This window comes from Gekko japonicus, unplaced genomic scaffold (genome assembly GCF_001447785.1).
Source record: "Gekko japonicus isolate JY-2015 unplaced genomic scaffold, Gekko_japonicus_V1.1 scaffold2226, whole genome shotgun sequence".
Taxonomy (NCBI): Eukaryota; Metazoa; Chordata; class Lepidosauria; order Squamata; family Gekkonidae; genus Gekko; species Gekko japonicus.
The window spans coordinates 120,418-145,621 of record NW_015159781.1 but is presented as its reverse complement, the minus strand read 5'-3'; the positions used below and the strand labels follow the sequence as shown (position 1 = coordinate 145,621).

General features: G+C 45.7%; 1 protein-coding gene across 1 annotated transcript; it reads right to left on the bottom strand.

Moving 5' to 3' along the window:
• Nucleotides 1-6,163: 6,163 nt before the first annotated feature.
• On the bottom strand, nucleotides 6,164-23,204 carry SARAF (store-operated calcium entry-associated regulatory factor). Its single transcript, XM_015407024.1, has 6 exons — nucleotides 22,996-23,204; nucleotides 20,023-20,201; nucleotides 17,207-17,591; nucleotides 16,064-16,163; nucleotides 11,334-11,449; nucleotides 6,164-7,931 (listed from the first exon to the last, which is right to left on the bottom strand). Exons 1-6 carry the CDS (start codon nucleotides 23,081-23,083, stop codon nucleotides 7,906-7,908), a joined length of 894 nt encoding a protein of 297 aa, XP_015262510.1. The 5' UTR covers nucleotides 23,084-23,204; the 3' UTR covers nucleotides 6,164-7,905.
• Between the last annotated feature and the right edge of the window lie 2,000 nt (nucleotides 23,205-25,204).

The following is a 25,204-nucleotide window of genomic DNA, read 5'->3' as shown; positions in this document are numbered from 1 at the left end:
TCCACCTGTTACAACACCATAGAACAGACTGTCCTCCATTGCTTGAAGGGGAATGATGCAAATGTTGTTGGCTCCAGCATAAACAACAGCACCTGCAAGAAAAGGTGTGGAGGGCTTCACCTTGAGCATCTGAAGACACCGCGCACTGAGGCAGACCATCGGTTCATTATCCCCGTGTTGCCTGCTTCAAGTGGTTGTGCTGCTCCTGGACATGAAGCCGGAGCTTTTTAAAATCTCTGCTGCTTGGGATATTCTTAGCCAGAGGTGACAGGGATTGAAGCTAGCACTTGGGGGGGGGGGAAACATATGCTCTACCGCTAAAGTGTGGCATCCCCCACCAGTGTTCCCTGTAAGCTGAGTTAGTGTGAGCTGGCTCACAGTTTTTTAGCCTCCAGCTCACACATTTTTGCCTTAGCTCATGAAGGAGGGCTCCAGAGCAAACTAATTTATGCAGCAGCCAAGTCGCTCGCTCACAGCTTTAATGCCAGTAGCTCACAAAGGAGAATTTTTGCTCACAAGACTCCACAGCTTAGAGGGAGCATTGCCCCCCACCCCATAATAAAACCTACTGTAATAAGCAACTTTCTTCTACAGCTACAGTAGATTGGGCAACAAAGGTCTTCAATCAAGAACAGTCAGTGTGCAAAAAGATCCCCAGAACTGTCAAGGTACCACTGCTACGTTGTCTATCAACGTGCTCTGCAAGAACCTTCTCCGGTCTCTGCCATGGAATCCCGGCATACAGAAGATGACTCTGGGGCATGTTCCAACATGCCCTGTCAGCTTACATCAGGTGCCCATTGCGCCTGTTAAAGCCACATTGTCACCTCCTAATGATGAGAGCGCAGCCTAGAAGATTCTCCAGTGGTTGCATACTGCAGGAGAAGATAGCTTGTCTACTTTCAGCAGCTTGGGGGGGGGGAGGGGAGGGGAGATACCAGTTCGTCTGCCATCCCAGACTTCTAGCTAAGCGTTCCCCCACCCAGAGCTTCCACAGAAATCCAGCACTCCTGGGAAGTAGTTTGAAAAGCCACTGCTTGACCACCCCAATTTCAATTTAAAGGCTGAAGCTAGCTTTCCCCACAGGAAAGGGTGGGGGTGGGGGGAGACAGCAAACACAGAATTCCCAGCTGTGCAAGACGGGATGAGGGCATTTACGGGGAAGGAGCAGCAGGCAGGATGGGCAGTGTTATGTATTGGGACTGAATCATCCCTGAATGAATCACCCCAGAGACTGGCTGAGCTCAGAGCACAAGAACAATAGCCTGCCAGGATTCTGAAAGTAACCAGTCTAGAAGTGATGTTATGTAAATAGCCTATCACTGGGAGTGGGGTGTGTTTGGGTGTGGCAATTGCATGCTATCTAACAGAGCTGAGGCTCTGGAGTCTTGTGCTTGCTGAAATCACTAATAAAAGTAGAACCGATCACTAGACTTGTGGTCTGTTCATCCACGGAGCCCACTATTTAGCAGGCAGGTAAACAGGATCCAGGGTCAGGAGAAAAGGTACCGCTGAAGAAGAGCAGGAAATTGTTTAAGGTGACCCTTGCCCACGCTCCACACCAGGCATGAGCACCCCGACTTAGCTTCTTTCTCAGAAATTACCTTTCGCCTTGTGAAGGAAGTAACCCATGGGACAACTGAAGTGTTCCTGGTGTAGAGCACAACTAGGCTTGCCAAGTCCCCCCAGGGGGGCGGGTAAACCCCCGCCCGAGAGGCCCGTTACCCGACACCAGCAAATCGGGCCCCGGGGGGAACTCCACCCCCTTCCAGCACACATCCCCAGAGGTGACATCATCACGCTGGCCACGTTGGGGGCGGGACGCTCTATGATTCGAGGGAAAACTCTATGGTTTTCCCTCGAATCCTAGTGGCCGCACCCCCAATGTGCCGACGCAATGACGTCACTCCCCAAGGTAAGTTAATTTGGACTTGGCAACCCTAAGCACATCATTATGCACAGTGGTTGAACTGAGGGACAGAATAAATTTGTTTAAAGCTATGTTGCAGGGCTATTTTTAAAGCATAGCTCCTGCAGAGGACAGGGGGTTGGATTAGATGACCTGCAAGGTCCCTTCCAACTCTAACATTCTATGATTCCTGGGGCGAGCAGGGACACGATCACTTGGGGCAGCCGGGCTCTTTCAGAAGTGTCTCAGACCCTTCGTCTGAAGGCTCCCATACTATGGCGCAAGTTTCTTTCCTGCCCATTAATCTGAACTCTGAGTTTTCTTGCAACGCTTGCTGCTTAAATCTGGTTCCCAGGGATTGGGGTTACTGTGTTGAAACAGAGGCTGCGTTCAGATGCCACGGGAGACAATAGATTCAGGTGGGCAGCCGTGTTGGTCTGAAGCAGCTGAACCCAACAGCTCTGTAGCTTCATCATTCATTTGAATGGAAGCCCCACCTAGAGCATGCTACAGTAGTCCAGCCTAGAAACTACAACTGCATGGGTCATTGTGGCTAGGTTTGGAGAGTTCAGACAGGAAGATAATTTGTGTGAACAATGCAACTCTTAGCAACAGCTTGCACCCCAATTAGAAAGACTGGGTCCAAAAGCACCTGCAAAACCATTGCATGATTTATCAGACTCACCCTATCCAGGGTTAGTCAACCAAACCCATTCAATATAATCTCCATTATCAGTCTAGACTCTGTTTCAGTTTGTTCCTCTTAATCACAGTTTCAGGCACAGTCAGTAGTTTCCAGAGGCTTGGGCACAGAAATGCAGAGCTGGATCTCATCTACATACTGATGACACCCAACTACAGAACTAAAGATGATCTCACTCAGTGCCAGGAAATGAGGTATTAAAAGTCACAGGAGGAGGAAGAACCTTGAAAGTCTTTGCAAGATTATTCCTATATACCACTGACTTCACAGCTGATGGGAACAGAGTCCTATCACACCAGGGAGGGAGGGAGGGATTGAATTTATACCCTGCCTTTCACTACCTGAAGGAATCTCAGAGCGGCTTACAATCTCCTGTCCCTTCCCCTCCCCACAACAAACACCCTGTGAGATATGGTGGGGCTGAGAGAGCTCTTTCAAGAACTGATCCGGAGAGAACAGTCCTGAAAGAACTTGTAACTGAGCCAAGGTCACACCAGCAGCTGCATGCGGAGGACTGGGGAATCAAACCCAGTTCTCTCAGATTAGAGTCCACACTCCTAACCACTACACCAAACTAGCTAGGAAGGAAGGAAGGAAGGGCCTCCAATATCCACTCGCTTCCAAATGCCAACATTTTATGTGAAATGCTACTAAAAAAATCTGAAGGGATCAGAGAAGCGTAGCATAAAACCTTCAACTTCAAAGAAAGTGATCTTACTGATGCAAGGGTTTTAACTCTAAGGGCCTTGCATCTGCCTTTCAATGGCTTAAAATATTTTTGTTGTTGTTCAGTCACACAGTCGAGTCTGACTCTTTGCAACCCCATGGACCATATCACACCAGGCCTTCCGGTCTTCCGCTGTCCTCTGAAGTTTGCTCAACTTCATGTTCGTTGCATCGATGACACTGTCTAACCATCTCATCCTTTGCCGTCCCCGTCTTCTTTGACCTTCAATCTTTCCCAGCATCAGGGTCTTCTCCAGTGAGTGCTCCCTTCTCATTTGGTGGCCAAAGTATTTGAGCTTCAGCTTCAGCATCTGGCCTTCCAGGGAACAGTCAGAGTTGATTTCTTTTAGGATTGACTGATTTGATCTCCTTGCAGTCCAAGGGACTCTCAAGAGTCTTCTCCAGCACTATAGTTCAAAAGAATCTATTCTTCGGCGCTCGGCCTTCCTTATAGTCCAACTCTCGCAGCCATACATGACTACTGGGAATACCATTGCTTTGACCATGCGGACTTTTGTTGGCAGGGTGATGTCTCTACTTTTTAACATGCTGTTTAGGTTCGCCATCGCTTTCCTCCCAAGGAGCAGGCGTCTTTTAATTTCATGGCTGCTGTCACAATCTGCGGTGATCTGGGATCCCAGGAACGTGAAGTCTGTCACTACTTCCACGACTTCCCCTTCTATTTGCCAAGGAGTGATGGGGCCGGATGCCATGATCTTAGTTTTTTTGATGTTGAGCTTCAAGCCCACTTTTGCGCTCTCCTCTTTTACTCTGAGCAAGAGGTTCTTTAGATCCTCTTCACTTTCAGCCATTAGAGTGGTATCATCTGCATATCTGAGGTTGTTGATCTTTTCCCCAGCAATCTTAATTCCCGCTTGTGATTCATCCAGGCCAGCATTTCGCATGATGTACTCTGCATATATATTAAATAAGCAAGGTGACAGTATACATCCTTGTCGTACTCCTTTTCCTATGCTGAACCAATCAGTTGTTCCGTATCCGGTTCTAACTGTCGCTTCTTGGCCCTTATACAGGTTTCTCAAGAGACATGTGAGGTGGTCTGGTACTCCCATCTCTTTAAGGACCTGCCATAGTTTGTTGTGATCCACACAGTCAAAGGCTTTAGCATAGTCAATGAAGCAGAAGTAGATATTTTTCTGGTACTCTCTTGCTTTCTCCATAATCCAGCGAATGTTGGCAATATGATCTCTCGTTCCTCTACCTCTTCGAAACCCAGCTTGTACTTCTGGCAGTTCTCTATCCATGTACTGTTGAAGCCTAGCTTGTAGGATCTTGAGCATGACCTTGCTAGCGTGTGATATGAGTGCAATTGTGCGATAGTTTGAACATTCCTTGGCATTGCCCTTCTTTGGGATTGGAATGTATACTGACCTTTTCCAATCCTGTGGCCACTGTTGCGTTTTCCAAATTTGCTGGCAAATTGAGTGCAGCACTTTAACAGCATCATCTTTTAAGACTTTGAATAGCTCAGCTGGGATACCATCACCTCCACTAGCTTTGTTGTTAGTAATGTTTTCTAAGGCCCATTTAACTTCACATTCCAGGATGTCTGGCTCGAGGTCAGTGATTATACCGTCGTGGTTGTCAAGGACATCGAGGTCTTTCTTGTATAGTTCTTCTGTGTATTCTTGCCATCTTTTCCTAATCTCTTCTGCTTCTGTTAGGTCCCTACCGTTTTTGTCCTTTATCATGGACAGCTTTGCATGGAACGCTCCCTTGATTTCTCCGATTTTCTTGAAGAGATCTCTAGTCCTTCCCATTCTATTGTTTTCCTCTATTACTTTGCATTGTTCATTCAGGAAGGCCTCCTTATCTCTCCTTGCTGTTCTCTGGAAATCTGCATTCAGTATATAATGATCCCAAAAGGCCTTCTCCCCCTTGTATTGCAAGATTCTTACCAACTTACTAAACTTACACATGGTTGAGGACGGCCTTGAAAAAACAGGTCTTCAACCTGGCACTCTTTTGTTACAATCCTTTGATCAGGCTAAATCTTTATTTAAGCAAAGGATCTGTGATATGGAATGCCAGCAAGATTTAATGAAGTCTCCCGATTTCAGGACCTCTGAGGAGACGAGATACATCATGTTGTTCAGTCGCACAGTCGAGTCCGACTCTTCGCGACCCCACGGACCTGATCACGCCAGGCCCTCCTGTCATCTGCCGTCCTCTGAAGTTGGCTCAATTTCATGTTCGTTGCATCGATGACACTGTCTAACCATTCACAAGTTTTAAAATACATGCATTTATAAAACAATAAAACCAAATGTATTATGTAGACGCACAAATGGGAAGGAGGGTCAGTGAGAAAATGTCAAAGAAAACAGAAAAGTCTTCAGGCAAGCCCGATCTCTTCAGATCTCAGAAGCTAAGCAGGGCTGACCCTGGCAAGTACTTGGATGGGAGACCTCCAAGGAATACCAGGGCTGGGACGCAGAGGCAGGCCTCCTCTCTGGAAGCCACCTCTCTGAAATGTCCAAGCCCCACTAAGGGTTGCCAGAAGTCAACCATGACTTCCAGGCACGCGCACGCACACGAAAAGTCTTGACCAGTGGGGTAGTGACAGAAGTGATAGAAAGAGACAGAGTAATCCCTCATCTCCCGGGAAAGAGAAGTCCATAGCCTTTGGTGCCACAATCGAGAAGGCCCTTCTTAGGATGCCACCCGTTAGTCCTAGCCAACTTGTTAAGTCACAAATCTCATTTGCTTAAAATTCAGCTGCCACACAGATTTGAGAAGGCACGACGCCAGTTTATTTTAGAACTTTTTAATGCAAACCTTTTGTTTATTTCCAGATTGGGGGGGGGGGGAGAAGGAAAGCAAGACTGCATCTACATTTGTTAACGTTCAGTAAGGTTAAAATTGGATGGTTACACTCAAAGGAGCTGGTAACTAAAATCGTCCGATATGCAACAGGGCCAAAGGCAGGGGGGAAAACACACAGAAAAAGTAGTTTGACACACATTATGTAAGCCACGTACTGCTGTACCAAATCAAGAAGGAAAGATCCGTGCAGGTAAGAATTCTCCTGCCCGAGCAGCTAATGTGGAAATCTGAATGGACGCCCACATCACAGTGCTCACTCAAGCCCCTCTGAACTGGCTGGATGATGCCACGAATTGTAAAGTATCGTTCGCTGCCTGTGTCACGAGCTACATCAGAGATCAGCCTAGAAGATGACTCGAGTCTCCCCCAATACCTTCAAGACCAAATGAAAGGTGTGCTACAGCAGCAGCTACGGCCCATGAGCTGGATTGCACCAATCCATTCTGCAAGGGGAAACGCTTTTCTTGGGCGGAAAGAGCCTTGCCTGAAGCAACATGCTCTAGGTGCACCGGCGAAGGGCCCCTTGTGCAGGCAGAAGGCACTTTTGCTACCTGGACAGAATTACTCAATATTATGGGGCTGGATTCTACATCTAGAGGTTTATTCAAATACAAATGCTGGTGTGTTTCTCTAGAACCACAACTGATAAATATCTTTCTTTGAAAATAGTTTCAGGTGGGTAGCCGTATCGGTCTGCAGTAGAAGAGCAAGATTCGAGTCCTGTCGCACCTTAAGGACCACGAGATTGAGATTTCCAGGCTACAAGCTTTCGACAGTATCTGATGAAGGGAGGTTTGACTCAAGAAAGCTTGTAGCCCGGAACTCTTGTTGGTCTTTAAGGTGTGACGGGACACCAATCTTGCTCTTTCTTCCTTTGAAGATGACTAACTTTTCCTTCTGTGATTATTACATGAGCACAAATCTTGATCCAGAAAGGCTCTTTCGGCATTTGCATGCACACTTCTCAAGCCCATTCTCCCCAACATGTCCTCCGCTGGAAGACACCAAAGATGTTGCCCCTAGCATCAGAACTGACTGAAAGGAACCTGTGGGTCGGAGGGCAGGACTGAAAAGTGCTGTTTTGCCAACAGTCCCTTGCTTCCATTGATGGAGGAGGGGGGACCCCTTCCAATCCGCATGCTGTCCCCGGGGGGGGGGGGGGTATCTTGATCGCCCGGGGCACAATCCAAGGGAGATCAGTGGGCCACAGCAAGAAAGCAGGAGGTGGGGGTCCCACTCCACCAGCTTCAGTGTCCTCTTCCTGGGTCAGATCCAGCCAGTATCCTGAAGCCCCACCACACAACCCTTGGTTTGTAGGCCAAGGACTGTAACTCCGCATGCCTTTGCTGAAGAAATATGTGGAACGCCAGGCCAAGGACAGCTGCAACTTGAACCCAACCACAGTTTACTCAGATTCAAGTCCCACTGCTCTCTAAAATATTTACTTAAGCAGTAAGGATAGGAATGCAGTCTTATTTTGAGAAGAATTTCTTACTTATTCTAAATTCTATTAGTTATTCTACTTGCCTTTCCAAACAGTTATCCAACACACCATGGGTTTTAAGCTTCAAATCTGACAGTATGTTATACAAAAGGCTGACAACAGGAATATGTACGACCCAATCCAGAAATGGACCCTTACAAGTGACCCAACAAGCAAGCTTCGAAATGGCTGGAGCGATGCTTTTATTCAACTGCTCAGGCAGAGGAGGAGACAAATTCATCTCCTTTTTGTGCCTCCGTAACCTACAGAGGAGGGAAAAAGAGAAAGGTCAGAGTGGCAGTTACAGAGTTAGTGGGATTTGGTTTGACTTGCTGGGAAAACATGCAGAGATATTAAGCAAGATCTTGAAGACAAGGGCCATAATCCAGCACAGAGGTTAAATGTGTTTAAGTCCATTAATATCAGTACGCTTAAGCATGCTTAAATCTGTACTACATCTTGGGCTCACATTTTAGATAAAAGTCCAGTGTCCACACTTTTTTTAAAAAAATGAATAGAATACAACAACAACTAGAATTATGATAGTTCTCAGGTAAAATAATTAACCAGAGGTCAAGAGGGTTAACAAAGATCGTCTTGTACTATTACAAACAACAGAAACATCATATCAAATGCATTATCTTTGCAATTTCTGGAATTTCTCTATGTACTCTTAAATATTCTGAAATAGGATTCCAAAAAGAAGAATTTATTTTTCCGTCAGGAGTCTCCACTCTTATCTTTAAAGTCACTAGAGGAGGTTGGACCTCAAAGGGTGGTAGAGAGAGTAAAATGGAAGGCAGGGAGCTATGTACATTATCATGAACTCCTTGGAGAAAGGCTTGGATTTAAAGAATGTTCTCAATGTATTTGATGAACAGCAGATCAGGTACTGGAAAATAATAATCCATGTTGTTGGTAGTCATAAAAAGCCGCAATAATAAATGCAGTATCTCCTAGCACATCAGTGTGCTTGGCCTCAGAAGTCATATTTGAAAAAGAAATCTGGGAAACGCTTTTCAACTCACTGCGTCTGACAGAGGGTTGTGAGTTCAGTTTTAACATTTGGATGAAATGTTTGTGTTAGATTTCATGTATTATTAATCTGATATTAATAAGCATTTTTTAAAAATCTGTGCTATGTATCCTACGCATTCCCCATAACGCTTTCTTATGCACCTGTGCAAATAAAGAGGTTACTGGAAGACAACACGGGCCTCCACTGAAGGAAACTGGCCCTATAAGGCTCCTCTGACTTTTCATGAAAGTCAGTGTGATGCAATAGTTAAGGAGTTCCAGACTAGAATCTGGGAAATCCTTGCTCATGGAAACTTGCTGGGTAACCTTGGGCCAGTCACACTCTCTCAACCTAACCCTGAATCACAGTGCTGTTGGGAGCAAAGTTCCCTCTAAGCTGTGCAGGTGAGCGGCCGCTCATTAACACAGGAAGCCCTGCTCAGCAGCAGTCTGGAGCCATGCAGGGTCTCGCACCGCCCAGTGCCCATTTTAAGGTTACAGCAGTTATATGCTGCTCAGGATGGCAACTGCTCCGCTCAGTGGGGAGGAAAAAATTAGGGGGAACATTGGTTGGGAGGATAAAATGAAGGCAGTGGGAATGATGTAACTGCTTTGGGTCCCCATTGAGGAGACAGGTGGGCTGCAAATTAGGGAAACAAATAGCTCAAAATGTAGCCCTGCCAATCTGTCTGCTCCACAGCGTCCACAATGAGCCGACGACTGATTACACCTCTGCATTGAAAAACTGTACTGCGGGACACAGGCAGGGGAAGCAGAACTCCAAACCACGGTGACATGGAGCAGAGTAGAACAATATGGAACTTTGTTACATGGCAGGCAGGTTAGCAGCACAAGAGAAGGTCAACCGGCAACAAAAAACATGTCAACTGATGGAATACGTTTCATTGGAAAGAAGCTTACTTCCTAATAAAAGAGGCAGGGGCTGGCAGCCAGCAAGAAGGAACTGGACATTCTAAGGAAGTCTCAAGGATACCGACTGAGGCAGCTATCAGAGCCGCAACAATAAGTCAATTAGTGGGTTAGATTGCTTGATTAAAAACCTCATAATCCCTTTTCAAACGTGCCTCAGTTAACCACAGCAAGTGTACACAGGAGCAAGTGCTTCTTAGTAAGGTTGCCAACCTCCAGGTGGAGCCTGAAGATACCCATAATTACAATTGATCTCAAGATTATACAGATCAGTTCCCCCAATGAAAATGGCTGCTTTAGAGAGTGGGCATTATGGAGTAGTAGCCTGCTAAGGTCCTTTCCTTTCTCAGACTCCATCTCCAAATCTCCAGGAGTTTCCCAACCTGGAGTTCGCAACCCTGTTCTAAGGTAATCCACACACATATCAAGACAGGCACAATTTAAAAACCAACAGGGTTTTTTGCCCCTTCGGGTGTGTTCATGTCATATGCCAACGGCATATAGGAATCCCCAGCCATTTTGAAACTGTGGCCAGCTTTGGAATTCTGACACACCTGCCACTACAAAATGGCTACCGCAGGAGGCAGAGACAACCACAGACACACAGAGGAAGTGCAGGGGAGAAGAGGGCTAATTTAAAGAAGAAACACTGGGAGAGACAAGTGAGAGAGAATAAAACAAACATTATGGTGGCAACTGCCACTGAAACAGCATTATTTAAATCGAGGGTTACCAGATGCTTATCATCTGCCGGTGGGGGGCTCCATGCTCCTCCTCAGGATCTTCCTGAAGACGCGCACCTTGATGATGTCACCCGGAAGTGATGTCATCGCGTCGGGCACATCAAGCAGGGAATGCTCTGGCATAGGCCAAAAACTCTATGGTCACTACAGAGTTTTTAGCCAAAAGCTAGAGCTTCCTCCACGCAACGTGCCCAGCACAATGACATCACTTCCAGGTGATGTCATTGCACTGGGCACAGCGGGGCTCTCCGAGGCGGGGCTCCTCCACAGGTGAGCTGGCCAGCAGCAGATTGGGGTCCCTGAAATCGGGGGGAAACCCGTCCCCACTGGGGGGGGTGGCAACCCTATTTTAATCTTGCACAGCCGATCAATGAGAAGCCCTGTTGGGGAGGAGCTCCACACGGTCCCATCCACTTTCTAAAAACACTAGGCGGGCACCAGGAAAAGTGTTGATGGGCACCATGTTGGTGACCCCAGGTATACAGACTCAACACTAACGAATCAACTAAGATTTCTTGATAGCCTGGTAACTACATGTTCATTAAATGATGTACATTATGGGTTTTCCACACATAAGGCCACATTCCAGAGATCGTTAATCACATCTGTTGAAATCCATGGTATGTTGACTGTAAGTAACTGAAGTCCCACTGAAATCAATTTTGGAATGAGACTAAGGGGCTGGTGCTATATTCCTTAAGAGGGGGCAGTTTGATTTATAATATACCTATATTTGCAAATTGAAATGAATTTCATGTTCACATTGTTCAATATGTTTATAGTTAATTGTTTTTGGATTACTCATGTTTATGAGTAAGTATGGGCCACCTCTATGGAATTGGTATTCCAAGTAGCATAATTTTATGTAATATGTTATAGTTACTATGCTTAAAATATTGTTCAAAATAATAAAAATTCTAAATTAAAAAAATAAGAGGGGGCAGGAAAATAAAGGTAATACAGCTTAAGGCTTACCTGAGGTGGACCTTGTCCCTGAACTTGGGGCTGCGAAGCCATACGAAGGGCCAAATGAAGGAGGTGGAGCAGTCGGCGTAGTCCACGTATTGTAGTATGGAGAATATGAATGCGACCTGGGCAGAGGAGGTAGTTTAAATAATTTTAGTGATCACTGCCAGTAATAGCTTTTCCAACAGCTACTAACATTACATTTCAAGAGTCAAGCAATTTTGAACCTATGAATGAAGGAGGAGTATAGAGGACAGTGGGACGTTAAATTCAAATTTAAAATTACATACAGTAGAGCTGCAATATCTAGCCCGTTAAATCTTAGACAAAACGGTGTGTACAATATTTAAGAGCTCCCCGATAGCTGGCTGGACAGAGACAGCTTAACACTAATCACAAGGCTCCAAAACAGCATCAACTAGCACATTAGCATTCAATGTATAAATTAAAAAACAAGATCCTGGTTGTCATAACGTTCGTGTCAATGAATAGTCATATTAGGCAATTATTAATCCCATAAAAATCAAGCAGTTTCAGTGGGTGGATCCCATAAAAACATGTGTACACACAAAAAAGGGAGTGATTTTTGCTGATTCCTCCCCCTACGGCAGCCCTCCAACTCCCCACCATGTTGTTTTGTGGGGAAGTCCCTCATCCCTCCCCCACTGTAGCCCAAAATCCCCCCCCATTGTTCTAGGGGGATGGGGGAAGTCACGCTTTCATGTACAGAATCCAACCCAGTTACTTTTCATTGGCCAGAGCTGTCTGGACAAATAAAGTATAGATGATTTCACAATGCAATCATACAAAATGGAAGAGAACTATAGAATGGAAGCCAAGTAACGTATCAACACGCAATCGGGCAACCTTGCGATGCTTACACAGTTCCAGCATAAGCTCAGTATGCAGTTAAGGCGGCCTTCACTTAAAATGCATACAGCAGAAAAGTCAGCTGTGTCCTCCTGACTCATGGACATGCCTCCCTACAGGGAGGATACCGAACTTCACAGCTGGTGTTCAGGATTTGTCACATCCTCACATAATGCCGGGCAGAGATCAAAATCAATGGAACCATTTTGTGCCTTTAAGAGGACTTGGTTTGTACACAGGGAATGAACTCTTTAGTCATCACAGGATGATGTCCTTTGGTCTTCATCCAAGATGACCTCTTGGAAAAACCCCAATTGGCTTCTGATTTATGCTTACTAAGACCCTTAGTTCTCACAATGGCTTCTCAGAGTCTGTTGTGATTGGTTTAAGCCACTGAAGTTAGAAATGTATTACAGCACTGATGCTCAGTGACTCAGGAGCCACGGGTAGCTCTTCTAGGAACCGCTCCCCTGATGTGGAACCCACCCCATCTTCCAGGAGAGTGGGCAAGGCTCATGGCTGGAAGGTGGCTAGGTGCTGCCAGAGGGTCTGGAAGACAGGTAAGCGGTGAGGTGGGCCAGTGCTATGGAAAGAAGCAAAGAGCCCACCGTCTACAACACCCCTCCCCCTTACCTGCAACCTCCACGCTCTCATCCTAGCACCTGGGCAGCAGTTGGCGAGAGAGGAAGTTGGCCACAGAGACAGAAGAACACTACCACAGCATCGAAAAAGAGCGAGTGGGCAGCAGGGGGTAGAGGTAGTGGTGGTTTTACTCCCCTTTCTCCATAGCCAACTTGTTCTCACCTGAGCAATTCAACTCCCTTACCTGAGCTGCAATGCTTCAAGCTGAGAAGAGAGCAAGAAGGCAGGGGAGGAAAGTCCACCTCCTCCCTCCAAATACACAAGGACTGGCTAAAGTTCAACCTGGCCTGTTCAGAAGTCATCTTAATCTGGTCCTCTAAAAGATTATAAAGGTAAAGGTAAAGGTTCCCTTGCTCGAAAGCCAGTCGAATCCGACTGTACTCATCTCCGTTTCAAAGCCGAAGAGCCAGCGCTGTCCGAAGACGTTTCCGTGGTCATGTGGCCGGCATGACTAAACACCAAGGCGCACTGGACGCTGTTACCTTCCCACTGAAGTGGTACCTATTTATCTACTTGCAATTTCTTGCTTTCGAACTGCTAGGTTGGCAGGAGCTGGAACTAGAGATGGGAGCTCACTCCGTCATGTGGCACCCGGGTCTCGAACTGCTGAACTACCGACCTTCCACAGCCTGCAGTTCAGCGTCTTAACCACTTGAGCCACTGCAGCTCCTAGATTATACTTTTATACTTAATATTATTATAATTTATGCGTTTCTTTTGGCCGATGATAAATGGGAATGTCGTTCTCTAGGCGACCGGACCTGGATGGCCCGGTCTTTCTTAGAAGCTAGGCGGGGTCAGAGCCCTGATCAGTATTTGGATGGGAGACCACCAAGGAAGGCCAGGGTCACTGGGCAGAGGCTGGCAATGGCAAACCACCTCTGAACGTCTCTTGCCTTATAAACCCCTATGGGGCGGCCAGCACTTTCAACCAACAAATGAGCCACGGAGCGAGTACCACTGTATTAAGAGTCCAAAGCTGTAACTATTGTATTTTAAACTGAAACCTGGGAAGTACCTCCCAAGTCCTTGAAATTATTAAGGCTACATTTCTGTTCTGAAGTTATCACATGTGTGTCTCAGGTCCACTTCGATGTATTACTTGATGTTTAAAAATCCATAGTTAGTTTGTATACACGGGCATCATTTTTTGGATTCCTGAGAAAGTCACGTGGGACACAACCTACCAAGGTGGGGGGGAGGCTGTTTCCTAAGAAGTCCCTTTTCACCCAAGTCACAGGGGGGACTCAGAAAAGAAAAAAGACAGAGGGCCAGAGCGAGAAAGACGTCTGCTTGGATCCACCAGAACGCTTCCACAGGCCAAGGGATTTCCAGTGGGGCTTGAGACATTTCTGGACACTTTGGGGTGGTGTCCAGTGAGGGCGGAGTTTGGGGAGAGGAGGGAATCAGTAGGGATATGCTGTCACACAGTCTGCCCTCCAAACCTGCCATTTCCCCCAGGGAGACTGGCCTCTGATTTGGAGATCAGCTGTGATTCTGGGGGAACTCCCGTCCCTACCTGGAAACTGGCAACCCCAATTTACACCCATGCAGGGCAACTTTCTCACATCCCTCCCCCTGCCTCCTGCTGCTGTTCCATAGGATGCATCCAAACATGAATAACTGCGCTGGGCAGCAGCTGAAACTGGGGTCCCACTGAAAAGCCAATACATTTCAACGGCACAAAACACAACGACCAAAAGTACTGATCATGAATGCACACGTCATGATTAAAGACAACAATGTCAAGATTTGTTGATTTCCCGAACGTTCTCCTAAAATATCATGATTGTAAACAAAACAAAAATGAAGCTTTTAATTCAGCAGAAACTTGGAAGGTGGCTGTTGCCCGCCCAGAGCACAATTATCTTGGCAGAAGGAAACCGTTCAAACTGTTTCTCCAGGGAATGGCTCCGGGAATTGACCTGGTCCCTTGCAGAGTAATTAGCTGAGGCAAAACACCCAGAGGAGCCTGGAGATAAACTGCCTTGGGAGGCTGTTGTTTATTCTACTCACAAGCCTTCTAGCATTGCACACAAATTCAGTACAACAGTAAAAAAAAAAAATCACACAAGCCAGAAATACAGATGGTATAAATAAAATATGTCTCAAACATTAAGTGCTATGTAAAAACAGATGAAGAGTTAGCCCCTGTCCTGGAGGTTGAGGAGCTGAAGAACGAGATACCAAAAATATATTTGAAAGCTGGAAAGCACCAAACATAGGCTAGCATAAATGGGGGCGGGGGACGGACAGAATCAACTGAAAGAACAGCACTGGCTAGTGAGTTCAATATATTCAGGGGCAATAAAAGTACAAAGAGGAAAATTAGAGGAAGAAATCTGGGCCCCCACAATACAAAGGCAGTTACTGCAGAGAAATCTGAGACAGAAAATGAGAAGCTGCAGCATGAATATGGTTGAAATTAAGAACCAGAATCTCAAACTGAATGGGAATAGGGAGCCAATGAAGGAAAATTTAAAGCAGAGGAACATGATCATGTCTGCATGCAAATTTATTACAAACTTAGGTGTGTAACAGAACATGAAAGGCTTAAAAGAGGAACAGGGAAGACGAAGTAAAAACACATTACAGTAATTTAGAATGGAACTTTCAGTGACCAGCGATGAGGAAACCCTTATGCAGCAAATACAGTCAACTGTAATAAACTGCGCTGTCTATTTTGAAATAGCTAACACCATTTTCCTTGGAAGCTTCAGTTTTAACACCACAGCAGGGATTTCTTCACCTGAAATGATGCGAGGCTATGCAATTGCAAAGCTAAGAGCATCATTAAACAAAGGTGGTATGTGTCAGGGAAAGCCCGGTTCTATGATCTCAGGTGGCCAGCCTGCCTGGCTTCTAGGTAACCAATCACAGGCGTGAAATGTGTTTTTGCCACAAAACTGAACTCTTGGGTTTCATCAGGCACTGTAATAAAGTTTCTAAAGGCTGAACCAATGCCTGCAAAGCTTCAAGACATCAAACAATAATGGGTGGGATAAACAGTCCTCACAGTTTCTGAAATCAACATTCTCTTCTTTGCAAGTTATAACTGTTTTTTTTTCTTCTTTTTTTTTCCAAGTTTTTTTTTATTTTTAACATTTATATACACAAACATTTCATCTGTTCCAGTTACATATAGTTCAGAGTCATTCATCTTTTATCTGCTGCAGATTATAAAACATGCACCCCCGCACCCCAAAATGGCTAAACGTAGTGCTTACCTTCGGTTGCCAGCTAGATATCCCAGCAGCCCTCCAGCACCTAATCCGGTCCAGAAACCTGGTCCTGAATTTGAATCGGAAGCGAAACCACTGGCAGCTCCTTCATTCAAATTAGAGTATAAAGAAATATTCCTTGTCATTATTCTTTTTTTAAAAAATGAGAAGTAATGGCATTTCCGATCCTTTTAACAACTGACATAATATTCAACACATTTTCAGCTTTCTGGCACCTTCCCACCCCTGGGGGGCTGGTTTTTACCCCCTCCTGGTTTCCCGTCTCCAGTGGTCTCAGCCTTTTTAAGCCCTGCTGGGAAAACTTCAAGAAAGAGAGTCGGCTGGGGAACTACAGTATGGGTTGGTTCAGCCAGCACTCTTTATCAGTTGTTTACTCAGTGCTTAAAAGGCTTAAAAGTGCTTGGAAGGTTTCCACTGGAGTCACTGTGTGACAAAAAGCTCCTGTCTAGGGTGAATGATTTGTAAAGTGTCGCTAACGTGCACATCATCACTTGATGTGAGGGGATGTAAGTATACGGACCAGCCTGGATTTAAAAACTGCACCACTCTAATAGTCAAATGCGAGAAAAGAGCCCTCCAGTGCTAGAAAACAAAATGCCTTTGGAATCTCTGAATGCCAAACTCCAGATGTGTTTACTCAGAAGCAAGCAACTTGAGAACCACTTGCTTCCTGGTGAAGTTTGCACACGACCAAGACATTAAAGACACGAATGTCAAGAGCAAGGGTACAGCCAGCACAGCCCCCTCTTTCGGCATGCCTTTGCACTAGGCTAACTGTAGATTTGCCAGAAGAAAATCTACATAGTTTTGTATTTCATGGTCATCCTTAAACCTCCTAAAACTACCCATAATTTCAAAGATTTAAAAGAATAAGAATGATCATCACAAGCTCAGATCTTCAGATTTTCAAATATTATTTCCAACACTGCTGGCTTAGCCTGAACTAGAAACACAAGGATCTGCCATGAGATGCACAGGCTGTAGCGACAGGTTTTGTGGAGCTGGGGTAGGTGTGGCAAATGAGAAAACCCAGACCTCACCCAGTTCTCCGACCATCTGACTGCCAAGCAAACACCACCCTTGTCCTGCCAATAGTTCCCTGTTGCCACAGAGTGGTTAGAACTGCACCTGTGAAATTTGATTTAAATCCTGGTGGAGGTGGGTTCTGATGACCTTGCCCGTACGTCCTTGATGGTCCATCGCCGTCAGAGAATCCATGTTGTGGCCGGTTGTCACAGAGGAACAGCTTATAAACGCCATACACAAGGACCACAAATAACACTACCAGGAGCAATCCAGCCCCAGAAGTTATTGAATCATGAGCAGTAGCAGAATGGTAGCTGCCGCCGAAGTAGCTGGTCTTAGGCTGTCCGCCTTTACTTAGCTCTAAAGTGTACTGCAAGCCACACGAGCCCTTTAGCACATAAGGGTCATCCGGGTAATCAAAGCCTTCACAGCTTACTTCGATTCTTCCAAAGCGATACGAATTGTCCATCTGTGCTTTGCACTCCCACTGAAAAGGCAAAACAGCATTTGGGGGTTTGGTTTAGTGGTTAAGTGCGCGGACTCTAATCTGGGAGAACCGGGTTTGATTCCCCACTCCTCCACTTGCACCTGGCTGGATGACCTTGGGCAAGCCGTAGCTCTGATAAGAGCTGTTCTTGAAAAAGAGCAGTTTCTGTCAGAGCTCTCTCAGCCCCCCCTACCTCACAGGGTGTCTGTTGTGGGGAGAGGAAGGGAAAGGAGTTTGTAATTTAAACAGGGTGGTCATTCATTAGAGGTAGGTGATTTTTCATGGAGGTAGGTAGTGTTTTCTTCTGCATGCGTTGCAAGACAAAATTAGAATGCAGGAGTGCATTTTAAATTCTGCAAACCAAGTTTGGGTTTTCCAAGAAACCAGCACTGAAAACCTGATAGGTCTTCCCCTTGTAAACTATGGTTAGACAAGAAATTTGTGTTTTCTATTGACCTTTGAGGTGTTTAATTATTTTCAAAGATGCCTTATCTATACCCCACAACTCAAGTAGTGTGTCTTTACATCGATTCATCGCATTTTTAATGGAAACAGGACCACTGGGCTTCAAATTACTTTGAAGAAGACGGCAGGCATCTCACGTTTGACCGAATACAGCTCATGGCAACTACTACTTGAAAAGAATCCGCTTGCCTCGAACCAAGAACGACTCTGTGCTTTTTACAAGCTGTGTGTATGTCCCCACCCCTACAGCAAGAAAGACACCAATAACCTTGCAAATGACTCAAGCAGACCAAGTTGTCCAACTGCAGATAATCTGTTTGAACTTACCGTCTGTTATGTCGTTCTAAGGGGGTTTTTTTACCCCTACACTATTTCAAAAACTGGCAGTATACCAATGAGTTATTCAGACAGATCTATATGTATGGATGCAAATTATCAGATTTTCTTTTAAAAGCTTTTAAAAAACAACCATCATTTTTTTTCTTGAGGCTAGGGAATCAATCACCAACAGGTCCAGGATCTGGTACACAAACTATTTCAAGCCACAGACAAGGAAAGCTCCACAGACAAGGACAGTTCCAGTCGTTATGCACCTAAGAGAACTTGCAAAAAAGGATTTCAGAATGGCATTGGGGAAAGTCACTAGATGAGGCACGTTTGACAACAAGGGTCTAAAGACACTTAAGGAATTGCCAGTTTGCCCTGGAGATTTCCCCTGGATGCAGAACTCCCTTCCTGACTGTCCTAGCTAAGGCAAAAGCGATACAAAGAAAGAATCACAAGAAAGAAGTAAAAAAATAATACAACACCCCTCCCCCCCCGTGATTGAATTTTATGAATATACCTAAATGCAGTTCTTAAGAGCTGTGGACAGCCTTAAGAGTTGCATTTAAGTATATTCATAAAATTCACTCACAGTGTTTTTGTATTATTTTTGACTGTCCTAGCTGGCTTTCTTTTCCCTTCAGCCTCAACTCCCAACTCGCTACCCTTGCAAAGTGTAGCCATCAAGCCTGTTTGGAGATGGCGCTGGACTCTGAGCCACCTCACCGACCAGGCTGTCCTGCAGCTGGTGCCAGTTGGGGCCCAGCCTCAGGGCAGCCCCAACGAGACACCAGCAGCATCAGCAGCCACAAAAATGGGCAGGGCCACAGGCGTGTGAGGCCAGAGGACGGGTGGGCCCAGTAGGTCTACGGCCTATCCCAGCCAGCTGCAGGGCACAGCTAATGGGAGAAGTGGCTAGAGGAGGAGGGCAAACAGACATCCTTGCAGGGGGAAAGGAGGAGAAAGCAATCCCCACTCCCCAGGAATAGCCCAGGAGTGACTGGGGAGGCGGGGATTAGAGGGGTGGTGGTGGTGATGATGGGCGGAGGCAGACAGCCTCTTTAAAAAGGGCCTATAGGAGGCCAAGGAGAAGAAGGGCACAGCTTTGGGTTTAAGAAGAGCTGCTGTCCTGAGACAGAGAAGGGACCAGGTGGAGGAACCCCCTTCTCTTTCCATCCTAAGGCCTTAAGAGAACTGCCTGAGGGACCAGCAGGCCAGCCAATGGCTAGCCGAGAGAGCTGGAGCGTCACAGAACCCTGACATGCTCTTCAACATAAGCTTCCCACCCAGCTAGAATAGTGGCACTCCCTCTGTGGGTGATGGACAGCCACATCCGCAATTGCCATCAACCAAAAGAGCCACATTTACTTCCATCCAAGCCTGCCCCTAGGGAGTGTTGCAGATTTCCTCCAGCAACAGCTGTTCCAACGTGGGATGCAACTGCCAAGCACAAGCCCCACCAGGCAAGAGCCTTGCTCACTTTCCAGAAACACAGGGAGGGTGCCACATTGGGGAATGGCACTCAGAAGAGCCACAGGTGGCTCCTAAGCCACTGAGTGAGCAACAGAGATTTGGGGAACCTTTTCATATCAACTGGCTGTTTATCAGATATTTCATTCATACAAGTTTTAACTCAACATACCTGTACATCATTGCCATCCCAGCCTTTATTGTAACACTGGACAACATCGGGGGTGTACGCTGCACATCCGGCCGTACCGCCAGTGCACTGCAACTGGGGGATTGGAGATGTCCGCCGGGAATTGGTGTACTGGCCAGGGTAGAGTGTCAGGACTTGAACATCTCGCAACAAGATTCTTTCTGAAAGAACATACTGATTTATAAAAAGACTTGAAGAACAGGATACCAAACCTGCAAGTGCAGACGTTAACTTATTACCTGGAGCAGACAGCTTTAAAAGCTGACAAGAGATCCCAGAAGAACAAGTCCTGTTTTGAGCTTGTGTCTCCCTGTGGCAAAACCCAGGTCTTTATTTAACAACATAAGAATATAGCTATGAGGCTCTTCAGTGACTGAAAGCATGGAAAGAGAGAATACTTCTTAAGCTTCTTCTGCAGAATACCATATATGCAGGTGTAATGAACAAGGACAGCATAATTGCTGCTTGGCTAGATCAGAGCTTTGGAAGCTCTCAAGCGACGTATTGCAACCTCTGGTTCTCTTTCTGTGACATACAGAAAAATACCACCTTTTGATTTTGCTGTGTCTCCAAGGAGCTCAGGGCACTACACAAGATTTTCCCTTCTATCCCAACAACAATGTTGTGAGGCAGTGTCAGGACACTGGCCTAATAGGTTAGGCCAAGAGAGACTGACTCAAGGTCAGCCAGTGAGCTTCATGACACAGTGGAAATCTGAACTCACCTGGTAGTCTGACACTAACCATTACTCAGTACTGGTAAGGCATACACTGCACCTGAACACAGAAGTGCCGTTCAGAATGCAAACTACTCCATGCTTACTTGGGAAGTGAACTCAGTGGGACTTTGTTCAAAGGTCTGAGCTACTAACTGTCAAGTCTAGCAATATGATACATAAAGAACTGCCTTGTTAGATCAGACCTTAGCTAATACTGGCCTCTTTTCCCAACAGCAGCCAGACAGGTGCCTCTTCCCAAGCAGGCCATAAAGACTGCCATTCCGCCGCCGCCGCCCCCCTTCCCGCCTACTGCTTTGGAAAAAGAAATTTCATTGAACTGAAACACTTTCTGGCATTTAAAAAATGGCCTTACAAGATCAGACTGAAGAGGCCCATCTTAGACCAGCTTTCAGTCTCCAACAACCTTCTCCTGGGCAAACTCTACAAAGAGGGGACAGAAATGACATTTGATTCCTTTCATTATTTATTTACGATGTTGGTATTTGCTAATCGGTTACTGCCAATATTCAGTTACTCTGTGTGTCTTAAGTGCTGTCAAGTCACTTCTGAGTTATGGAAACTCGATGCATTAATGTCCTATCATCAACAGCCTTGCTCAGGTCTTGCGAACTGAGGGCCGTGTTGGGTCTTCTTCTTTTCCTGCTGCCTTCCACTTTTCCTAGCATTATTGTCTTTTCCAGTGACTTTTGTCTTCTCATATGTGACCAAAGTACAATGGCCTCAGTTCATCTAGAACCCACTTATTTGTCTTTTTGGTGGCCCATGGTACCCATAAAACTCTCCTCCAACAACACATTTCAAATGAATCCGCTTTCTTCATTGTCCAATTAAGCTATCAGAACTAGAATTATACTATAATTAACAGCAACTATAATTAACCCTGTGTACACTACTTTGAAGTCCAGGACAGAAGAGAAACAAAACAGAAATATAATAAATCCACTGTGGCCTCCCGTTTCCCACAGCGACCAACCAAAATGTAATTACTCAGAACTTTTCAAAGCCCACCTTTCTCCATTACCAGACTAAATGTAGATTTCAACAACCATGGAAACAATAAACAAATAAATGACTATGAAAAATAGCAACTCGGGAAGCAACAGACAGATTAACCGTCATCAAAAACAGCTAGTTGTCAGAATGCCTCCAGGAAGCCGAGCTGCAAAGGAAACACCACGCCAAGTTCTTTGCACCCAGCACCTGGCATTTAGAGGCAGATCAAAAGCTTCACTTACCTGTCTTAGCTACTAGTAGCTAATACCCAAGTAATACCGCTCAATGGCCACCACAAACAGAAGTACTGGGATCCACTGAAGACCAGCAAGCTCTGATCCCAGCATCAGCTTCCACAGAGTTTATGCTCTGTTATCACATACGCATAGTTAGTCCTCACTAAGCAAACGTCCAGGCGTGAGATTGGAAAAAATAATTACTTTCCTCCCCGTTGTCTGCCACAATTTTTATCCATCCCCTCCCCTTCCCCCCAAACAGCTCAGAACAGCCTACAAAACTCACCCTTCTTCAGAGCTATGCTCACAACAACCTTGCAAGATAGGCCAGGCTCAGAGAAAGACACCAGGCCCAAGGTCACCCAGGAAAGGATCAGAATTTGGTATACACAGACATACTTACCAAATTGATTTCATTAGTAATTTGTAATTAATTTATTGTATATTTTTAACCTGTTGTTCTCCACCCTGAGCCCTTTCGGGAAGGGCAATCAATTGATGATGATGGGCAATCAATTGATGTTGATGATAATAATGCCTGTGAACAGTAGGCAACATGGAGCTAAAATCCTCCCCCAAGTTCGATGTTCTTCTCAGACTCACCCTGCTGCTGCTGCCGCCAACCCCATGCCGTTCTACACCACCCAACAATCTTGTGAGGTGGGCCCGCCCGAGGTCACCCAACAAGCTTCAGTGGCAGGAGCAGAGATTCGAACTCGGGTGTCCCAGATTCTAATCTAACCACCGCACCACTCTGGCAGGGCTGTTTCCCTCTCCCCAAGCTCGTACTAAGCTGTCTAGCAACGAGCCTCTAACAAAGCAGTCCAGGGGAGCTGTCATGCCGGACTGAACATGTTACTGTCTTTTTAAAAGCGCCACAATAAGACTCCTGTTTATCGTGCTGCGACAGACTACTTCGTCTCTCCCTCCCAAATGAATAAGCTTAATGAGATCCTTCCTCAAGACTGGGGGCCTCCCCGGCCTTACCGTGCTGCTGCCAGCCCCATATCGCTCCGCTCCCCGTCAGCACCACCAACAGCGGCAGCCACCGCAGCTTCCGGGACAGCGCCGCCATGGCGGCGCCTCAGCTCTCGACTCCGGCCTGGAAGCTTCTTCTCCGCAGTGGCTATGGCGACGGCGCATGCGTCAACCGGCCCGTCCTAACAATTGGCCCTTCACCGTCCTCTTCTCTCGGCTTCTTTTGCGTCTGTTAAGCAGTGGAGCGTCGTCGTGCAGTTTTACAATTTTTTTTAGTCCCGCCTTTGATGAATTCAGAGCCAATGAGAGGCACAGACGGGTTGCGGAGCGTGCGAATAGACGTGGTCGGGCCGCCCTCCCAGCAATTCTATTGGTTTGTTGTGCTCGAAAAGCGGGAGAAACGAAAGGCACACTAACCAATAGAATTGTGTAGCGTGTCTACACAATTTCACGTGATCCATTGTTAGTAAACAAGGGGTTAAGGAACTTTCTGAATGCAGAACTCTGACGGCGGATTTGCGGGCGGTGGATTTGTTTTAAAATACTGATGTAAGCTGTGGTTGCCAGATCCAGTTTGGGAAGCTCCTGGAGATTTAGGGATGGAGCCTGAAGAAAGCGGAGATCTCAGTGGGGGGTACAATGCCACAAGAATCCACCCTCCAAAGCAGCCATTTTCTCCAGGGGATCTTGGTCATCTGGAATTGTACAGATCTCTGTAATCTTGAGATGAGCTGGAAATCGAACTGCAAATCCTTCGTATGGGGCACGGGGAGTTCAGGCAGAGGGTAAATTCCATCTCGAGCCTTTCAAGAACAGATTCTTTGTTCCCACAGAATTAACCTTATGATTTACTCCCCCCCCCCGTAACCTGCCCCATAAGAAGGATTCTCAGTTTGATTGCAATACATTTCTGAAGATATGAGTAGAGAATCATAAAAGGGCGTATTAAAATAAATGTTCTTCAGGTGTCCATTCAGGTTGCCAACTGACCAGTGCGGAAAAACACTCCCTTACCTGCTCCTATGCCTTCAGCAACTACTGAAGCTTTTAATGATAGGGTATGGTATAGCAACACCTCTGCAAATGAATCTGGAGCATGTTAAAAAGTTGATAACGCCAAACTCAATATTTCCAGTGTTTGTCTATTGTTGCAGAATTAAACTCAATATTTCCAGTGTTTGTCTATTGTTGCAGAATTAAACATGAATACAGAAAGGCCTTGAAGACTAACGGTGCAATTCTGAGAATACTTTCTTGAAAGTAGGCTACACTGAGAAGACTGCAATGGGATTCTGAGTAGACCCGTTTAGGAGTATGTTGGACATTTATTCGTGGGTAAGCTTTCATAATTTAGAACTGGAATCCTAAACACTGGTTTTTGAAGTGAATTCTCTGTTGTAGCTCCCACCTTGTGGAATGGCCTGCCTGAGATGGTCAGGAAGGATCCAATACTCCTCTCAGTCCACAGGCTATAAAAGAATAGTTCAGGAAGCCATTTTTATAAAAGGAATAGTGCTATAGTATAATGGAATGGTTCAGGAATCTACTATTATAAAAGGAACAGCATTCGTTTTAATTTGCAATCATAGGCCTATCACAATTGTTGACTGGTTTTCTCACAATATTTTATTGCATTGATTTACAAAGTTTAATCCACCTTGAATGAAAAAGGTAAATGAATCAATAAAAGTAAATGAATATTCAGGCTGCACTTCTATACAGACTCACAGCTGAACTCTGATGGACCTGCTTCTGAATAAACCATATGAAGAACTGGACGGTAACGGTCAATTCATCTATTTTTACAGGTGAAACTCAGTCAGATATACTTCTAAAGATTGGCTGCAATGAAATGGGAAGTAATTATTGCTGAAGAAATGCATGTTTACTGGGAAGTTAGTACCTTTGTTCAATGGGTTTATTTCTAAACAAGTATGCGGACTTAAAGTACAATTAAAACATGATGATTCTAGAGCCAGGTTTGTGGCTGTGTTATATGTAAAGCCACTATAGACAGAATGATCTTCAGTGGCATATAAATCTGTCTATACTTTTTCCTCCTACCCTTCCTTTAAGGAGCTCCCTAGGGTTGCCAATGCTGGGTTGGAAAATTCCTGGAGATTTGGTGGGTGGAAGTTGGAGAGGGACCTCAGCAGGGTATGCCATACAGTCTACCATTCAAAGCACCCATTTTTTCCAGAACTGACCTCTGTAGTCT